At 42.8% G+C, this 18,730-nt stretch overlaps 2 protein-coding genes across 2 annotated transcripts; both read right to left on the reverse strand.

The window, feature by feature from the left end:
- Positions 1-719: 719 nt before the first annotated feature.
- LOC137912591 (homeobox-containing protein 1-like) lies at positions 720-6,150 on the reverse strand. The gene is made up of 9 exons (XM_068756729.1): positions 5,648-6,150; positions 5,015-5,100; positions 4,820-4,930; positions 3,345-3,501; positions 3,177-3,259; positions 2,556-2,651; positions 2,141-2,235; positions 1,121-1,204; positions 720-1,028 (listed from the first exon to the last, which is right to left on the reverse strand). Exons 1-9 carry the CDS (start codon positions 6,148-6,150, stop codon positions 720-722), a joined length of 1,524 nt encoding a protein of 507 aa, XP_068612830.1.
- Positions 6,151-10,367: 4,217 nt separating this feature from the next.
- LOC137912593 (tyrosyl-DNA phosphodiesterase 1-like) lies at positions 10,368-17,582 on the reverse strand. The gene is made up of 15 exons (XM_068756731.1): positions 16,985-17,582; positions 16,517-16,560; positions 16,293-16,348; positions 15,587-15,683; positions 15,397-15,431; positions 14,531-14,623; positions 14,288-14,458; positions 14,083-14,161; positions 13,632-13,808; positions 13,113-13,161; positions 12,803-12,869; positions 12,569-12,676; positions 12,092-12,194; positions 11,811-11,916; positions 10,368-10,441 (listed from the first exon to the last, which is right to left on the reverse strand). The coding sequence occupies exons 1-15, from the start codon at positions 17,580-17,582 to the stop codon at positions 10,368-10,370; spliced, it is 1,857 nt and encodes a 618-aa protein (XP_068612832.1).
- Between the last annotated feature and the right edge of the window lie 1,148 nt (positions 17,583-18,730).

Below are 18,730 nucleotides of genomic sequence, written 5' to 3' on the forward strand. Positions count from 1 at the left end.
TTAGGGCAGTGGATAGAGGTGGGGATCGTTCTGTTCCTCTCTCTCCCTCTCTTTTGTAGTTTGAAATCGTTCTAGGCCCACGGAAATAAATCCACGGAGCTGTGACTGACAAAACTGAGCTTATTCTGCTGACAGCGAACCGTGATCTATGATCACCTGCAATAAAACGAGCTACATACACTTATTTATTTTAAATAACCACTTGAATGAGCCTAATGTGTGTATCATTCTTCTGAGGCTGTTCAGTTGTGTGATGATCACAGTACAAGACCCTGAAACTATTTGAACCCTGCGTCAAATACAGTGTTGTCCTGCTGTTGTCTTGAGACAGTCAGGCTATGGAATCTTTAAAACGTCTAAATAAAACCAAATCAGCAAACTAGAAAAACAACAGATAACACGTTTATACACCGTGTGATGTGATGAACAATATTTATCATCTATTTCTATTTCATTTTCTTCTATGTATTTTATGTATGCAGCTCCATAGCCTGCTGAGCAGCACCTTATCCTTATAATATACTAGTAATATCTGAGAGCAGGAGAGTGTAGCAGATTAGGTTGGTGGTTGGAGGTAGGGTTGGGAGGTATCTCTGGGTTTACATGACATTTGGTCATCGTTTCCACTTTACATTCCTATAAAATATGCTTGCATATTAACACACCTCTGATCCTGTTGCACTCATTACACAGACACTTTTAACATCCGCTAGCCTCCTTCAGTCGTCCTCCAGCGTTTCTGTCTTGATGTCACTTCCATTGTTGCGCCTCGCCCCCTCCTCCTGGTCGGCTGGGGCTGCCTTCTCCACACCGATTGGGTCGTGGGGCTCAGACAGCGTGATGTGCATGGTGGGTTCATCCTGAAGGGAAGGGGATGGAGGAGACCAAGACACCCCGGTCAACCTGGAACCGTCCGCCTGAGGGCCCCCCCCCGACGAGAGGGAACGGCTAATCAGAGATGAAGCCCTTTGCCCAGACAAACCTCCTCGGCCCAGGGCAGAAAACCAGCTCGGAAGCAGAGTGGGGACCTGGGTGAGGAAAGCAGACATGGAGCAGGACACACTAATGTGTGTGTGTGTGTGTGTGCGTGTGCGTGTGTGTATGTGGAGTCAGTTAGTACCTGGGTTGGAGATGACAGGTCAGCGCGACTGAATCCAAAGTGTCTGGATGAGGCCCTTTTGTCAAATAAAGACACCTCGCAACCCTGAGAAAGAGCAACACAGAGGTCACACACGCGCGCGCACACACACACGCACACACACACACGGAGGTAATTCTCCTCACAGCCCTGTGAAAGGGATAAAGCTCATGTCCAATACAACAAAGAACTTCCATTCCATTACAAATTAACTTAATATTGGCAAAATATACAAAAGATAGAAAATAAATGGGAACAAGAATTAAAAAACAGCTAAATAAGCAGCGTTCATTGGATACGTAAATACAACGTCTGAGAACCTCGAATAAACCAGCAGCAGATGAACGCCGTGTTCTCGAAGGCAAATGGCCACCAAGGGAGTTGCCAATGTAGCTCGATGCTAGCCCATTTAGAGCAGCGTATAGTATAGAAAGGGGATCAATCAATCCAAAATGTAACAGGAAGCCAGGGCAGGGCAGGCCAGCTGAAACTGGACTAATGTGTTCCCTCCTCTTGGTTCTCGTCAATCGTTGAGCAGCAGAGTTTGGAAATGAACTCTGTGGGAGATTTTTTAGAGACCAGTAAACGCTGGCAGAAATAAAGATGCGAGTCGGCTTGTATTTGTGCATGTTTAATGCTAGCTGTGGAAAACAACGCTTTTGTCACTTTACTTTACATGCTAGTATCTCCTCTCTGAACCGATATAACAGTCGGATTGATCGACTCGTTATTCTGGATGATTTATTCAGCGGTCAATCATTTCAAATGAAAGAAGATCTCGACTTTATTCTGACCAGAATCGACTGAGGTCGCTCGCCGTAAACTAAAACACGCCCGTATGTAGCACAGTACGCGGCGTCCCAGTTTTCCCTCGATCCACTTCGGTATCGTTTTCTCACGTGGCTGCGCTATGAAGCGTCTGCAATCACACGTGTGCACGGACCCGGCTTCTGCCCTCACCGCCCCCGCCCCCCCCCCCCCCCAATCCCACGGCTACTTTACCTGGTCGGGGAAGTCGTTGCCATCTACCTCGTCACTGTTGGACTGACCTCCTGGACTCTGAACCTCGATGCCGTGGCTCTCCAAGATGGCTGCTTCTTCAAAAACACAAACCTCCTCATAACATATCAACCCAAGAAGAACCTCAACCTGCTGCTGAAAATACACAACTAGAAAAAACACCACGTTCAACCATGCAGCCTATTAAGGAAGTTTATTCCAAATCAAAGACATTATTGATCTGATATTGGTGAGTTGAATGAGGTCGATTCAAAAGAAGAAAAAAAAAATCAGTCAGTGATCTTTTGGTTTCAAAAGAGGCACTCAGTTATGTTATGTGTAACATTAACAAAATCCACTCCTACCAGCACACACACACACACACACGCACACGCACACGCACAGAGGTAGACATTACCAATGTTAGCACGTCTCTTGATGTCTTTGCGTCGATTTGCGAACCAGTTGTAGACTTTCAGGGACGTTACCCGCTCCAGATCAGAGAGCTTCTTTCCTGCAACACACAAATCACAGACGCTCAATGATCATTCTCAGAACCCTCGATGTAATTTAAGACGTTAACTGCATAGCTCATAAAGAGTTACATCTTTAAAACAAATAAAACATTTAAAATCCTAAAACATTCAACGACCCCTCTCCAGTCCACGAGAGACGGCTACAACTTTACGTGAAAAATGTTGAGCTGTTTGTTTTTAGTTCTTCCCTGGAAAGTCTCATTTGGGGCAAATACCACACAGAATGAGAATAAACGTAATGAAAACGTTAAAATGACAGAAACCTTAAATAGCAAAAGGCACGGTTCTGTGTGGAAACTAAACATGGTGGCCAGACAGAGCTCATTCGTACATCCCCTTCCTCACTTTGCCCAAGTGGATAAAACCAGATTCAGATAAAGCAGGTAAGAGACAATGGATGGTAATCTAGTCTAAATAAAGCATCAATAATCACTCAACAGAATCTAATTCACAGCGTTCACTCCTCAATGACCTGTGTGACGATGGGCCCTTCCTTTACCTACCCGGCTTCTGAATGACACCGTTGCAGGCGGTGGCGATCTCCTCCCTCTTGGCCTCGTCAGGATACTGGTTATCACTGAAGTAGCTGCAACGACACACAAAGCCAGTCAGTCATCATGCTTAGTTTCATCTTCAGCCGTTCCACACCTCCTCCTCCTCCTCCTCCTCACCTCTCCATAACAGCTAGACACTCCTTCCTCCAGGTGAACCTGCTCCCCCGCCGCAGACGGAAACCAGTGGGGGCGGAGCCAAACTGTGGCGGATTTTGTTGCCAGTCCATCATGTCGTCTAGAGCCAATGGGGCGGCTCGCATGGCCAGGGTAGCGCCTGAAGTAGCATAAACAAGACCGCTCTGATCAGTGGAAGAATGAATGATGAATCTCAATCATCCATTCATTCATTCATTCATTCATTTTCCAACCGCTTTGTCCGTTATCGGGTCGCGGGCCAAGCTCGGGGTCGATCTCAGCAGTCAATGGGTGAGAGGCGGGGTACACCCTGGACAAGCCGCCAGTTCATCGCAGGGCATCACAGAGACAATCATTCACACCTACGGACAATTTATTGTAACCAATTCACCAAAGCTGCATGTTTTTGGTGTTGGGAGGAAGCCAGAGAACCCAGAGAGAACCCACGCAGACACGGGGAGAACATGCAAACTCTTCACAGAAAGTTGGATTTGAACCTGTGACCTTCTTATGAGGCAAAAGCACTAAAGCAGTCAGGAAAATGAAGGAAGGAATACATGAGAAACTGTGAAGACACCAGTTCCTGTCATGCATTAAAGCAGCTGAAAAACAGGTTAGACAATCCATGGCAGGGAAAATACATACTTCAGTACTGTTTGAACATCAGCGTATAATTAATATGCAGCATGTTTTTGTCTTCACAATCATGGCCGTTTAGTGCCTTTGTCCTTCAACTGACTGCGAGTCCAGATGGAAACATCTGCTTGTAAACACAGGTGTGGAAGGATCCATCCATTCACTGTCTTGTAGATGAGCCGCTTTCCAGGCCACACACACACACACACACACACACACACTCATACCCTACGGACGATTTTTGGAGGTGGGAGGAAACCGGAGAACCCGGTGAAAACCCGCGGGGACACGGGGAGATTTGATTTAAGAACAGACTATAGTTGCTGACAGATGACAGATTAGTAGACAGAAGTGGCTGGTCTGCTTCATGAGGCATCATGTGAGCCATGAGCACCACCATCAGTTTCACTCGACTCAGTGTGAACGACTGTAAAAAAAAAACCCCAACTGTAGCTGACAGAGTGTCAAAGATTAAAACGTAAACAAGTGGAAGAACAACAAATAAAAAAGGAAGCCATCCACACACAACGTCTGAGCATCTCAACCCAGAAGGTTTCACAGCCGATCACACCTTGAGTCAAGTGAAACTGAGAAAGGAATGAACTAGTTCACTTTCACCACTGACTTGGAACGTCTTCATCTTGAATAAATATTTACTGTTAGGGATGCAGCATGTGATGATTCTCATAGTGCTAATCTCTTAAAATAAATATATTTTCAAATGAAACGCAAAACATCCCGACATTTTACCAAACGTTTTCACCAGTGTCGGAGTGCGAGGTTAGGCGTGAACTGCGGGCCTGACGGAGAAGGAGCGTTACCTGGGTTGGTTTTCTCCAGCTGATACCAGCGAAAGAAGGCTCGTTTCTTCTGCTCGCTGAGATCCGATCCCTGCTGCAGGAGCCAGTGAGAGATCCGACTCTGGCTGATCCCTGGAGGAGGCGGGAAAAGGAGTGAGATCTAGTGGGGGGGATTTACTGGACCTGAACCAAGCAGTGGACAAAGTTGATACTCACCAGTTACCTGAGCAACCACGGCCTGGGAGATCCTTCTATTTGCCAAAAAGGACTTGATCTCCTCTTTGGTCACAGCACTATCCCTCCTACAAGGAGAGCAGAGAATCTGTCGTTCCCCCCGAAGTACATTAATGTTCCAACAGTCTGAATTCACAAGATGGCCGTCGCTGCACATAAACCATCTGAACATGAATCCATGTCCTGCTCTGTCGTTCACACGCCCTCAATCAATACCACTCTGATTGCTGCCGACAGACTGCAGACTGCACCCAAGTGGCACCGTTGTATATGTGTGTGTGTATGTGTGTGTGTGCAGCGCGAGTGTGTCTAGGCAGTGATCCTTGCATGATATTCCAAAGCAGACTGAGCTGCAGGCAGGTTTTGTTCATGGCCAGGCCCGCTGCATGAACAGCAGCAATCAAATGCATATTTTGTCTAGTAGGTTTAGAAAATGTACTTTTAATCGCAAAGAAATGATAGAAATTGCAATAAATTTAACCAATATTCAATTTCTTCATAACGTCATTTGGGTCCTCGGGGACTTGTTTTGGGAACCAGAAGGTTCGAAGAGTGGAGAAGTGCCGGTCCACGTCCACCGAGGAACAGAACCCCAACAACGATGGGACGTCTTACCTCATCAAGTCCTCCACCTTGTCGTCAACATCGATGTCCTCTTCACTTGTGTCAAACCCGTAGCCCGGTGCCACCACGCCGCCGCTGACCACACCAAGAGGAAACCGAGGTGGAGAAAGCTTCCCATTGGTGACGGCAACTAGACCGTTCTGAGCTACCGCAGCCATGGTTACAGGTGAGACTACCGGAATCTGTAAGGGTGGGGAGGTGGGGTCAAAGTTGTTATTGGGGGACAGTGAGAGTTGGGCGTCAGGGAAGCTGGTCTGAGTTGCGATGGAAACCATGAAGGAAGAGGCAGCGATGTTGCTAGAAGAGGTCAAGGATGACGAGGGGGGCATGTAGGGAGATTTCTGGGTCAACTTCTGTCCATTCTTGTGGTCCAGATGGTCAAGAGTGTCCAGGGCATGGACGACCTCGGCCTGAGAGATCCCCGTCTTCCTTAACCTCTGGAGGAGGTCAATCTGCTCGATGGTGAAACGAGGCTCCTCACACTGCCGGAACATCCTGAGGAAAACATCCCGACGTTAACGGACACGTAAGATGGCGTTCAATCGTCCTTCGTTGGAGGACGTTTTCATCCTACGTGACTGTCAAATTCCATAAACATCAGTCAATAATCAACCGAGATATTGAGGAACACATTTTGAAGCTCCATCGACTGCAACGTTAATGACAATTTCAAACTGATCCTTAGTTCAGGATCTCTTGTGGAGCAGCACCAAAATGGAAACATCTGTTCCTGGGAACATTCCCAACACTTCCTGAACATTTGATCGAGATGCGTCCAGAACGTTTCGAGTTATCTTGCTAACGGACGGACGGGAAAACAAATGCCTGCAAAAATAAACTCGTTATTGGAGTGATGATCCAATGTTGTCCTGATAAAACAGTAATTTGCCAGCTGGCGGTTTTACATCCTGTTGTCAATATTATTCTGATCAACAGAACAGCTGCCAAAAGTGGGCTGGAAGTGTAAAAACAAAATCACAGTGCAGTGGATGTTGCTTAATGATCATCATGAGCATCACATCCACGCCTGCATTGCTTCTGTGAATCTCTTGCTCATATGAGAACACAATTTAAATGTCACTTTGGAAAGACAAACCCCAACAATGAGTAAAGGAACTATTTGACACATCGCAGGCGGGCAATTAAAGAATGCAAATAGACTAAAACGTTGCACAAAAAATACATTACCAGCCATAAATGGTGTCAAAAATAATGTCAATTCACATTTCCTACTTGTGATTGAGCTCATTACAGTTCTCTCCCTACTGAGCTTCAAAGAAAAACACAAATGAGACAATTACAGAACAAAATGGAGGCACCGCCACATCTCTCTGCTTCCTGCAGATTTACAATCCACACAGTCACACAGACGCACAGTAAGTCATCAGAGCTCAGCAGCTGCTCTCCAGATACGAGGTGCATTCCTCCACGGCGAGTAAGGCTTTTATTATAGAGGACATCTTCAGCCCCAACACGTGACACATAATGTAAACCAAGCACAGCGACGACCGTCACGTTTCCACAACATGAACATGCTCAATGAGTGAAAAAGCCATTTCACTGCTCAATTAGCATTTTGATATGCTACAAATGTGTCATAATAACAGTGGCAAGACCAAAAAGAGAATGAAAGCAGGAGGAGAGGAAAAATAAATAAACAGAGGAATTAGTTAATGCATCTGTGGCAATGCTTTTCTCTCTGACACCAAGTGAATCAGAGCAGAGAATCAGTCAGCAGACTTCTATAGAGGAGGAGGTGAGTGTGTATGTGTGTGTGTGTGTGTGGGTGGGTGTGCGTGCATCTTAGGAAAACTGCCAAAGACATTTGCATCTCGAGCAGCTAAGATCCATCGTTTCTCTCACAGCTGCAGAAGATGAGTCACACGCTTTAAAGCAAATCAATAATAGTACGTCTGATGTGTGTGTGTCGCTAACTAATAATTTATCGGTAATATTTCAGCACGGCAGGACCTGGTGATGCACAACGTAGATTATTCTGTATCCGTTCACAGAGATCCTGCATGAGTCATCTCTTTGAACTTTTTGCTTGTTTGTTTTTGTTTTATCGTCACAGAAAGAACTAATTACAGTCAGAGAGACTATAAAATTGTATTTATTTATTTTTGCCGGAATTGAAAAGAGGGTTTTCTGGTTTGTCCATATAAAGCAGGTTTTATGATTGTTCTCAACACGCAAGGGTTTGGTCAACCCTCTGAACCGTTTTCGGCCCAAAGCCTGAGCCACCGCGCCTTTATTCGACTAATTACAAATGACCGCTAACCCAATACTATAAAAATAAAAAATGCCCGATGGAGGAGAAAGCGCCATCTGCAACTCGGCAGTGAATCTCACATTCCATCATATACTCAAGAGGTTAAGTGCTTCAAACTCCCATAATCCTCTCTGTGTTCTCGAGAAAGATACTGCGTAAGCTCTGTAGCTAAACTTGACCCGACCTCTGACCTCCCCGTGCAGCAGAGACCTAGAAAAGAACCTAAAGAGAAGAAGAATTAAGATCAGTCGCTCCTTACTAACTTTCAGTGATGATCTTGATTCGACAGATACTAAACAGGATGAGACGAGATGAAATGAAAACAGCAACAGTCATTCGGTGTGTGTCCTGCAGCAGTAATCCTCCTCCTCATGGACCTGCACAACTTCCACATATCATCCTGAAGCATATACGGGCGACTGGGTGCGCTCTGGTACAAGCCAACGGTTCATCACGGGGCGCCAGCCTTTGAAGAGCAAGTTCAAAGTTGGGTTCTTTGGGATGTGGCGTACTACTGTCATAAATCAGTCACGTCCAAATGTTGAGAATCATGACAAGAAATAAAATAAATGTTAAAACAGAAGAACAAGGGGAAAGATAAGGGATCCCAGACAAACCTAATGAAAATAGCTGCTTCCATTTGCTTCTAACCTGGTGAAGTCAGTGTCCTGCTTGGAAACCACATGCGTGGGCTGGTTGGAAGTCAGAGGACAACTTCAAAACAGAAATGCAACACACACACACGCACACACACACACACACACACAGAGAGAGAGAAGGCGCGGTGCGTCCGGAGACAAAGGTGTCCTTCTGTCAAACGTCAATAGATCACAGATGCAGAGCTTTGACTCGTAAACACCGAGAATAAATAATGGATTCATTGTTGCTGCTCAAATCAAGCCGATGGGGAACGTCTAACATTCGGGACACATCCCCCCCAAAACAAGCGATCGTGTCTATTACAACGTTAATAGCGCGTTTTATTACGGGTTCGCCTAAAAGCAGGAAAAAGTTGTCATTGCGTTCTATCAAGTGTTTCTCGGTGAACCCGGATCGTGTGATGTGGAGGCTGACATGTTGATATCGGAACATTAGTATCAGTTCAGGTGAATCTTCAACGCCTCGGATTCTTTAAGGAGTTCTCCGTAGGGAGAAGCAAACGTAACGTACGGGGCTAGCGGGAATCAGCTTACCTGAATATTCCAGACGACGAGCCTCCGCAGATGGTTCTTTTACCATACAGCTAATGCCTCGGGCCACCGCGACGCACACACACTGACAGTTTTCCCAAAATGTCTCCCCTGTAATTGGGTTTCAACCCTCCGTCAGACACATTCGCCTTTTGTCCGGTAGACAGACGCCATGTTGACACGACGACGCAAAGCACGATGGGAGACGCAGTTCATCAAACGAGCTACCGTCCCAGATGTGGTACTCAGTGGGATGACTTCCATTCACATTTGTGTTGTTGTTGTTGTTTTCCGTTTGTTTTTCTGTTTTTTTTGCAAGATATCTCAAAAACCTGTCATTGCATGCTGATCAAATTCAGTGCGGGGATATCTTTTAGGCTATAGATTTTTTTTATTTTTTTTTTACAAATGAGTTGGATTCAAGACAAATACAGATTGTGGACAACTTTTTCATCGTGAGATCGGATTTTTTTTTTTTAAGTTTTTTCAATATAATAAAAATAATGATACACCAATCAGAATAAAAACACCCGTTCATGGACAATTATCACGGAGAGTAGTTGGTATACAGCACAACGACAGCACACTGCAGTCTGTGGGCCTGCGGTGGCGGCCAAGTCACTGCCAATCTGTTCCAGTTTACAGCTCCTTTCTTTTTCCACAACCAGCTAGAGGTTCATTCTGCCTCATTTCATGTAGGTTCAGTTCTATGTTGATTTAAACAGATGACCTCAGCAGCTTCAGGGACATCAACATCCATTCTCTGATTACCTTATCTACAAATTTGCACCCCGATTTAGTTTAGTTTAGATGCCTGCCTCCTCTTCCAGTACGTCCTTGGAGCCCCTGAGGCTCGATGGGGCCGTGTATTTCAGCTGATGACGCTGTAGTTGCCCTGATCAGATGCAGAGGCCCACTAAGGAGAGGCTTGGGGGAATTCCCAAACCATCTTAGCAGGTGCTTCAAGGCTTTCCTATCAGTGCCTTCAAAATATATGGAAACAGATGACATCAACAATGATAATCGTTATTGAATTTATTGGTAGAAAACAAGCGAGTCTACCGTACGGTATAAAAAATAAAGAAATGTTAATGACAATTAAGACTAAACATAGTAGTGACAGTTACAACCAGCAGTTTTTGAGGAATAGTGAGGAGTTGTGTGTGTATGTGTGTGTGTGTCTGTGTAGGTGTAGGTGTGTGTGTGTGTGTGTGTCTGTGTAGGTGTAGGTGTGTGTGTGTGTGTGTGTTCATGAGGGAACCCAGACGTTGCCGTGTGTGTCTGGAGCCTGGCTGTATGGGATGTTCCATATCCAAGGCTGATCTGAGAACAGAGAAAGGGATGAATACATTTTATTTACCGTATTTATTATTTAATTATATTACATTCTTCATGCACTGCTTAACTGGTGTCTCATAGACCCTTAACATAAATAATAACCATTAAAATAATAACCATTAAAAATGAGCTGAACTGCTGAAGACTTCAGGATTCAAAAGCTTGAGAAATTGTCTACATAAGAAATTCTGTAAATGCTTATAATAAAGAATTGTATGATGAATATTACAGGATATAAATTAAATATGTCCAAATGATGTTTGATGCATTTCACAAATGAGCTCAGCAGATGTCTAGTGATCAAAAGATTTTTAGTCTGCAACTGCTGCTTCTGTGGTTGCTAAACTCTACAGTGAAATCTATAGTGAATTACCTCAGAACAATTACTCATCAATTTAACTTCCTTGAGAGAATTATTTAATCTGTGCAGTGATTCACACTGAACAAAGCCCAGGTGGCCAGAGCAGATAAGTCAGTTTTAAAACATCGATTGATGATGGGAGTTTAGCGGATCGATTTTGCTGATGTGTGGCACTGCAAAAAGATAGCAGCAGAAAGAATGTCTGATATCATCCGATCGAGTCAGCATGACCTTCCCAGTATTTTAAATCCATTCATAGGGCCATTGCTTCATTTACAGAAAATACAATACAATACAGTACAAAAGAATATACCGGTATAGGATAGCAAATAACCTCTATACTGTAGGTGGCTGTGAGCTAACTGACAGGAAAAACAGTTCAAATATGCAAAATAAATTTAACTAAGCAATTTAAAGAAATCTATTACAAGATGCATGCCTTCAGAGCACCAACAAAGCATGTGTGAATCTTCATTCAATTATGTCAGGCCCTTTAAATGCCCAGACGAGGGTAATCTTGTATGCCCCTTTGGGTGGCTTATCAAAATATGTTCCACAATATAAAGTATTACGAAACTGATTAGCTTTAAGTTTCACCAAGGTTTAGGGCCTGTTGCTGTCGCTTTTGCTGACAAGCCATGTGTAAGTTTTTTTAAGTGTAGCAATGGAATATTATATTCATAATTTGAATTACATTTTTTATTTTATATTGGCATTCATTGTGGAAATATGATACAGTAATCCTGTTTTTATGGGCCATTATCAAAGCACTTCTATAACACCTCGGCAGCACCAGAGGCTGATCGCCTTCATCCAAATATTGAGTGCATGAAGAACATACTTTCCCAAACTCTGATATGTCGAGAAATTCGTATTTCACCCACGGCTACTCACATTCTTCCATTCAGATATTGTCAAATGCTAAATAAGAGATGAACAGTAAATCTGATTAATCCATCATGTAATAGATTTAATAGACACAGACTTTGGTACCTTCGGGAGAATAGGATGTGGGAGGGAGGTCAAAGGGCACGAGGAAACCGGATGAGGACGAGGAGGCAGGAAATGGATTTTTGTTAACAGGGAAAGTCTTCATGTTCTGGAAAGAGACAAATATCACAACAAATATTAATAGAATAACATACAATAATATAATGAGGTCTATCAAGTTTTAATATTGTACAATTATTCAGTACAAGTTGTAATTTTTTTGGAGGAAAACATTTAGTCGTGTATTAGGATGTATTTCGTGCATTATCCCTGCGTGTTCTTACAAAAGCAGAGGGAATGAAGAGAACTCCCAGCTCGTACGATCGGACCATCAGCTGAGTGTTGTTCTTCTCCAGCGCTCCCCACGCTGCTTTGGACAAATTGGCACTGAAATACACAATGAAAGTTTTAATGCTAAAAAAAAATCAAACAGCTCAGCACATACCGGTAATCAAAAATTTAACTATCGTTTCAATTAATTCACATTAGTATCTGTCAATATTGATCAGGATAATGGTCATAACCATCTGCAACATTCGGTAATAAACATGCTGATGAAACACACACAACCACAAAGCACCGAGTATTATGGCTGCAATGAAAGTACAAACGAGTAAACAAAGAAATTTAATTTTCATCTATGATGAAGAATTTAGTGGAACTTACAAAGAATTGATGTGAGAGATGACAAAATGAATATATGGTGGATAATACACACACCACACACACTCACACACACACACACACACACACACACACACCTTGTGACGAGGAACCAGGCAAGTTGGGTGAAATCCGGTGATGCCCTCATGTACGTCTTGATGTGTGGCATGGCGTGACTCCTTCCTGTTGAATTCGCCGTCCAACGGCTACACAAAGATACACGTGCAAACGAGAGTATTTTAATTCGTCAGTAGAATTAAACTGTGAGCAATGTTTATAATATGAAATGCATGACAACACAGATGGATTCTGGTTAATGGATGTTAAGTTACTGGAAGTATGAGTGGAGCCACAGTTGTTTCTGAGCCGTCTGGATGCTATAAGGAAGAGACCCCCCCGCTGGAAGACAAAAGAGATGTGGGTCACAATCAAATACAAGCAGACACCGTTTACAAGCTACACCCGTCGAGCAAACACTGATGCTGGGAGCAGATAATTTAATCAGCCAATATGGCAGCAAAAACATGGCTCTGCTGCTCCAGCGATCCCATTGTGACAAACGTCCATCTACCTGCAAGGTTGATTTTAATGGTGTGAACACGACACTTAAATTCACTGTGAAACAAAACACGCATTACTCACCAGGATAGCCTTCTAAACTTGTCCTCACATCCTCGACTGATGGATAGACCTGCAAGTGAACGCATTAGAAATTTGTCTTAGGATTTCAGATTTAAAATCTTGAAAAGCATCTCAGAGGTAACAAGAGTTAACGCAAACCACTCAAATAGAGAAGAGTTGTCAGGTCAGTCGAGTCTCATAGAGCTATACATTCATGAGCTGGGTATAACAGTCCAGAGGATTGAACCCAGTGATGATGTGTTTCATTTAGAATGTATTTAACATTCAAAATGAAACACAAGTTATTGTGCAAGTTATTTCAACATTTTATTTATTCTTGAATATTATTTACTATATGAAACTGGTTTATTGTCAGTGACATAAAGCACTTTTCTGCAATTCACCAGACACTCAAGAGATCGCTGAATCAGTGCAAGGAAGGGGTTAAATCTTCTCTCAAACATTGTCTTTCTGACAGCATTTGAATGCTGCCGCAAATCAAACAACAGATCACACTGGGAATGTGTCGGAGGAGCACACCAAGTACAGAGGGGGGTCTGAGCGAAGAGCGGATTTCCCCAGTGTGGTCATGGTGCGTTGAAATTCCCCTGCCAACCATTTGGTCTTGTCCAGTCCCATTGAGCCGATGCTGGAGAACTGGCCAATCACAGGCCACCTCTCCTCATTGGGCATAAGATCCGTGTGATCATACAACAGCTAATGAGAGAATAAAGGAGTTAGAGATTACCGGTACACTGACATTCACCGCATAAAAGTAAACAAGGAATTTTATATGAAGACTAGGTGATAACAGAAAACCTATAATAAGTTGTTTTTTTCCACACTACGCTGAAATGAAACCATGACAAAGAAACCTACATTTAACACAGAAAAAGTGGAATTATTGGAAACCTGTTTCCTGTCTTGTTCAAATATTAACTTGTTGGAGAAGCTATGGAGAGGAGGACAGAAGAGACAAACAGAAACCTACCTTCCTCAGCCTCAGATGGCCCCAGTGCTCCATTTCTGGACCGACATATCTTCCAGGGCTTGAGCCCACCAAATAAACCCTGATGAAATATAACAAGAGCAGGAAAACCACATCGTTCTTGTTATTTTCTAACACGGACCTCCGATCACAGAAGACTTCAACCAGTGAAGTCTTTGTAACATCTGAACATGTGTGTAACGTGTACCTGGTCTCAGACAGGTCATGGTCTTTGATTCTCTGGATCCACTCCTCCAGCTCTGGTGCACGGTATGATGCCAGGTATTTCAGCAGGTCCCTCTTAAAGAAGGTGGGGGACTCGCCTGCAGTCGCACTGCTGCCCTCTGGTAACCGTGGAAACAAAGGGCTCATCCACATCCTGGTTTGGAAATAATAAATGTAGGGTATTTTCCATAATCAAACCTTATACTGTGCAAAACTCCAGACTCACCCTTGTGTTTTCTGGTACCAGTCAGCTCTGATAAGGTTGGAGGTAAGAATGACGACTCTGAAGCCTTCCTCATACCATAGCAACATCATCTTCCTGCATAAAAGGCACAAAACAATGTATTCTATCCTCCGACACCTGTAAGTTACCTCGTGGTTAAAATTTTAGACTAGAGCAGTGATTCAGTTGTTTTCTGTTAAGCTCTCCTCGAAAGAAGAGAACATTTTGCTCCTCCCACCTTCTGCCACGACTATAAATTGTATAATGTGTCTATAAAATTGTTACAAGTGCCCCTCTATCCTTATTACCATTAAAGAAAACAAAAAAAAATGGAAAAGAAAGATATACATCAACATATAACAAAGAATAACTTTTTAATTTTTGTCTAAACCAGAAAAGACTCAAAGTGCATAAATTTGCCTTAAATTCAAGAAAATGTAATCTTTATTTAAACTATAAACCTTTTTCCATCCAACTAATTGATCCATTTGATACTGAAAATAAATAAAATTATAATACATAATAGTAAATTGATCAGCAGCTTTACCTCAGGAGCAAAACATAAAACATTTGAATCAACAAACCAAAAATGAATAAAACAAATTGTGCTGATGTGATTGCTCGGTGCAACAAACCCTACACCATAAAGGAGAAGCTAATGCTTCCTGCAAGCTAACGACACTATGTAGACGTGAAAGCACCACTGCCACCTACTGGAGCGGACGGTAGTTTCATCTTGCATGTTTCCTGGGGTCACACGCACCCACCCTGGTATTTCACCGTGAGAATCACTGGACCTCCACTTGTATGTTTCAGCTAGAGGTAATATCAGGAAAATGAAAATACCTGGCAGAGAAGGAAATGCTTACGTGTGGTGTGTTCCAAAAGCAATATCCAGCTTGGCCTATCCGGGAAATTGACACCATTAGACCAATTAAAGGGGAAATCCAGAGTCCTTAAAGACGAATCTTCAACTGTCGCCGTATGAATTAATTCAATAGATCATGGTTTACAGCAGTCAAATGGTACTTCAGTAGAGTGGTGGCGGGGAGTTTGTACCTGGCAGAATCGAACACGTGGGAAAGGCTGAGCCTGCTGCAGTAGTCGGGCCTTGGCCTCCCTCTTATCACCATGGACGATCAGAACCGGAAGATCCCTGTAAACACAACTCAGAATAAACGTCTGAAGACAGATATTGCTCTTCCCCACTCACATTTATTATTTACCATTGTGTTACTACCCCCACTGTGTGGCCCTATTTTGTGTGAGTTGCTTTTGTAAATTGCAGGAGGTGATCTCCATCTCGTGAGTGGTCCCAGCCGGAGGGACCGTGGACTACGCGCCAACGTGCTCCAGCATTGTCAGCCTGTGATTGGCGTCATCCTTCCTGCCCTCATCCACCAATCACAGGAAGTCGTCTGCAGCCGAAGCTATTTAAGTCCCAAGGGTGTGTCAGTCATGGCTGGTGACATTTAGGCCTACAGCTTGCCGTAGCGCTCCTAAATGTTTACCAGATGCATTTGTACATTTTATCTTCTGTCAAATGTGAATTAGAGGAAAATAAATCATGGATAGATGGATAATTTTTCACAACACTTTACAGCATTATATTACAAAAAGAAAATATCTCAATAGAATTGCACAAGCCATAACACACTTGAGGTTGCTAGCATCTATATAAGGCAGAAATGAGTAGATTGACACTAATAAGAAAAATGGAGTGATCATAATAATATGATGCTAGCAGCAAAAAAGAGGCACGTACCTGAATTCTGATGGGTACTGCTTTACCATCCATTCAATATCAAAGCAGTAGTTAAACTATGGAGAAAGAGAGCATAACTGAAAACAAGATTTTCAGTTATCCAATATTTCCCAAATATTTGACTAAAGATTCAACCTCATAGTGGCAATAATTAAAATCAGAAGGGTTATTTCAGTTTACTCTCTATTGAAAAACAAAAAGCAGTTATTTCGGTCTGTATTCACCTGAACCGATTCTTTCAGGGTCCCAAACAGGGGAGAGAGAATATCTGAATGGAAGAAAACAGTTAGGATTGTTAGATAAATTAATAGACTGATGGCAAGAGGAGGTTTATGTACATCACCCTTTCAAACTGGTGGCATCTAAAGCAAAGTGATTCAATGTTGGGGGTAAGAAAAACACACTGTGCTTGTGGAGACTAAAACTAAGACCCTCATTTCATCTGTTTAAAATAACAGAATGCGGTATTGAGGTCCTGGCTTCAAACAACTACCCTAAAGCAGAGTCACATTCTAACTGTTACAAAAAAGAAAAACGCCTCTATTCAGAGACGGCAACAAAGTTCTAGTCCATAAACCTCTTCCAGGAGCTTCTCAGTCTAAACAGCCATTTACTACTGGCCAATGTTCTATTCTGAATTTTCCTGCTTATTATACTGTGAAAAAGGTCGTGAGTGATCACACTAAACTCACCTCTGATGTGCAGAGCCCCGCTGTTGTTCTTCCTGTCCAGTCCGGTGACTTTGGTGAGGTAAAACCTGTAGGCATCATTTAGACAGGGAACACTGGATTCAAAGAAGTCCTCCGGCTCGTCCATGTAATAGAGACGGCCATGAGGACTTGGAGGTCGCCCTTTCTCAACCTTCACTTTCTTTGCTGTGGGGTTCGGAGGCGCCCTCTTTGGTACGTTAGTAAGACTCTTTCCATTTGCACTCCCGTCATCATCATCATCACTATCTGAGAGAGCCCAGCCTGAGCCATCTGGCACATCTTTCTTCCGCTTTCCCGCCAATGATGGATTAGTTTCATACTTGACTGGATTTAACTGGTTCATTGTTGCTATCTGTCTAGCCTCAGAACCAATAAGAAGTGAGGATGCAGGAGCAGCAGCAGCAGCAGCTGGTTTCACTTCCACAGTGGCCGGCACGGTTTCCAGTATACTTGGGGAAGGCCGGTGGGAGCTGAGATTGGAAGCAGGCTTAAAGGTTGCAGTCCCAGAAGGAGGAAGAACATCGTCGTCATCATCACTGCTAGAGACGTTCCACTTGCCATGTTGACTGTCTTGAGACATGCCTGACCAGACAAACAGAAAGATTTAATATCAGCTGGGGAAAAGCTGCTGGTCAGTCTTTCTGGGTGTTACCAGTCTGACCTGAGAGAGAGAGCTGCAGCACAGAAACAGACAAACACAAATGTATATATCTTACAATTTATCTAGATTTAGATTTTACCTGTGTTGACAACTTACCATCTTTATATGTGTCGCAACATCAACTAATAACCATGAAAAGTGGGTTTGCATAAACCAGTTCTACTAATTCCGAAGTAATTTGAAACCTTTATTATTTGCGACAGAAAGAGATTCTTGGTAAGATGTGGATACTTCGATGAAAAACATTTATTTAAATGTATTTTTACCTTTATCTGACAAAACATTTTCTCTTTTTTAAAGCCGTTTGTACATCAATATTTATGGAAGACTTTGTGATCATTTTCAACATATAATGCTTGATCACGCTTGATTGATTTCACAGGATGGCATCTGGAGGTTGCATCAGTCCATGAGGAGAATTTCTACTGTCATGCTCATGAAAACACAGATTGATTGTGTTAAATGTGCTGTACAAAAGTTGTGTCACCAAGAAATTAATGGTGCGTATGTAGTTTTTTTCCTGTCCATTTGTAGTTATTACTGATTAATTAAAAATTAATTAATGATAGACACACTGTGTTATTGTGACTTTCATAAGCCGAAATAAATAAATAAAATCCAAGCAAATTTATGTTCATGAAATTTGAATACACTGGAAATTGAAACTTCATTGTAATAAACACAAATAATGTATGTTAATATCTGGATTCATAAATGCTACTAGAATTGCGTTATTCAAGTAATAAAACCTGCCTGAAGCCTAAATAAAAGTATAATGCACACATCTGTAGCAAACTATTGTAGACTACCGGTATGTAAAAAATGCAAACTGTGAATTAAACATGTCATTAAACAAATAAACATGGCATATTAAAGTCCAGTTACACAAGAACAAACAGATCATTCCACTTCCACAACTTACAAACAGAAAAGCTAAGCTCATATGATACCGTAACGATTGATGGTGATATTCGTTTTACCGAGTGAGCACCCTCTCAGGGTGAGGCTGGTATGAAGTCAGAGGCTGATATAAATCCACCGCTAAAACCCAATCACCACCATCTCAC

The sequence above is a fragment of the Brachionichthys hirsutus genome, unplaced genomic scaffold (genome assembly GCF_040956055.1).
Source record: "Brachionichthys hirsutus isolate HB-005 unplaced genomic scaffold, CSIRO-AGI_Bhir_v1 contig_200, whole genome shotgun sequence".
Classification (NCBI taxonomy): domain Eukaryota; kingdom Metazoa; phylum Chordata; class Actinopteri; order Lophiiformes; family Brachionichthyidae; genus Brachionichthys; species Brachionichthys hirsutus.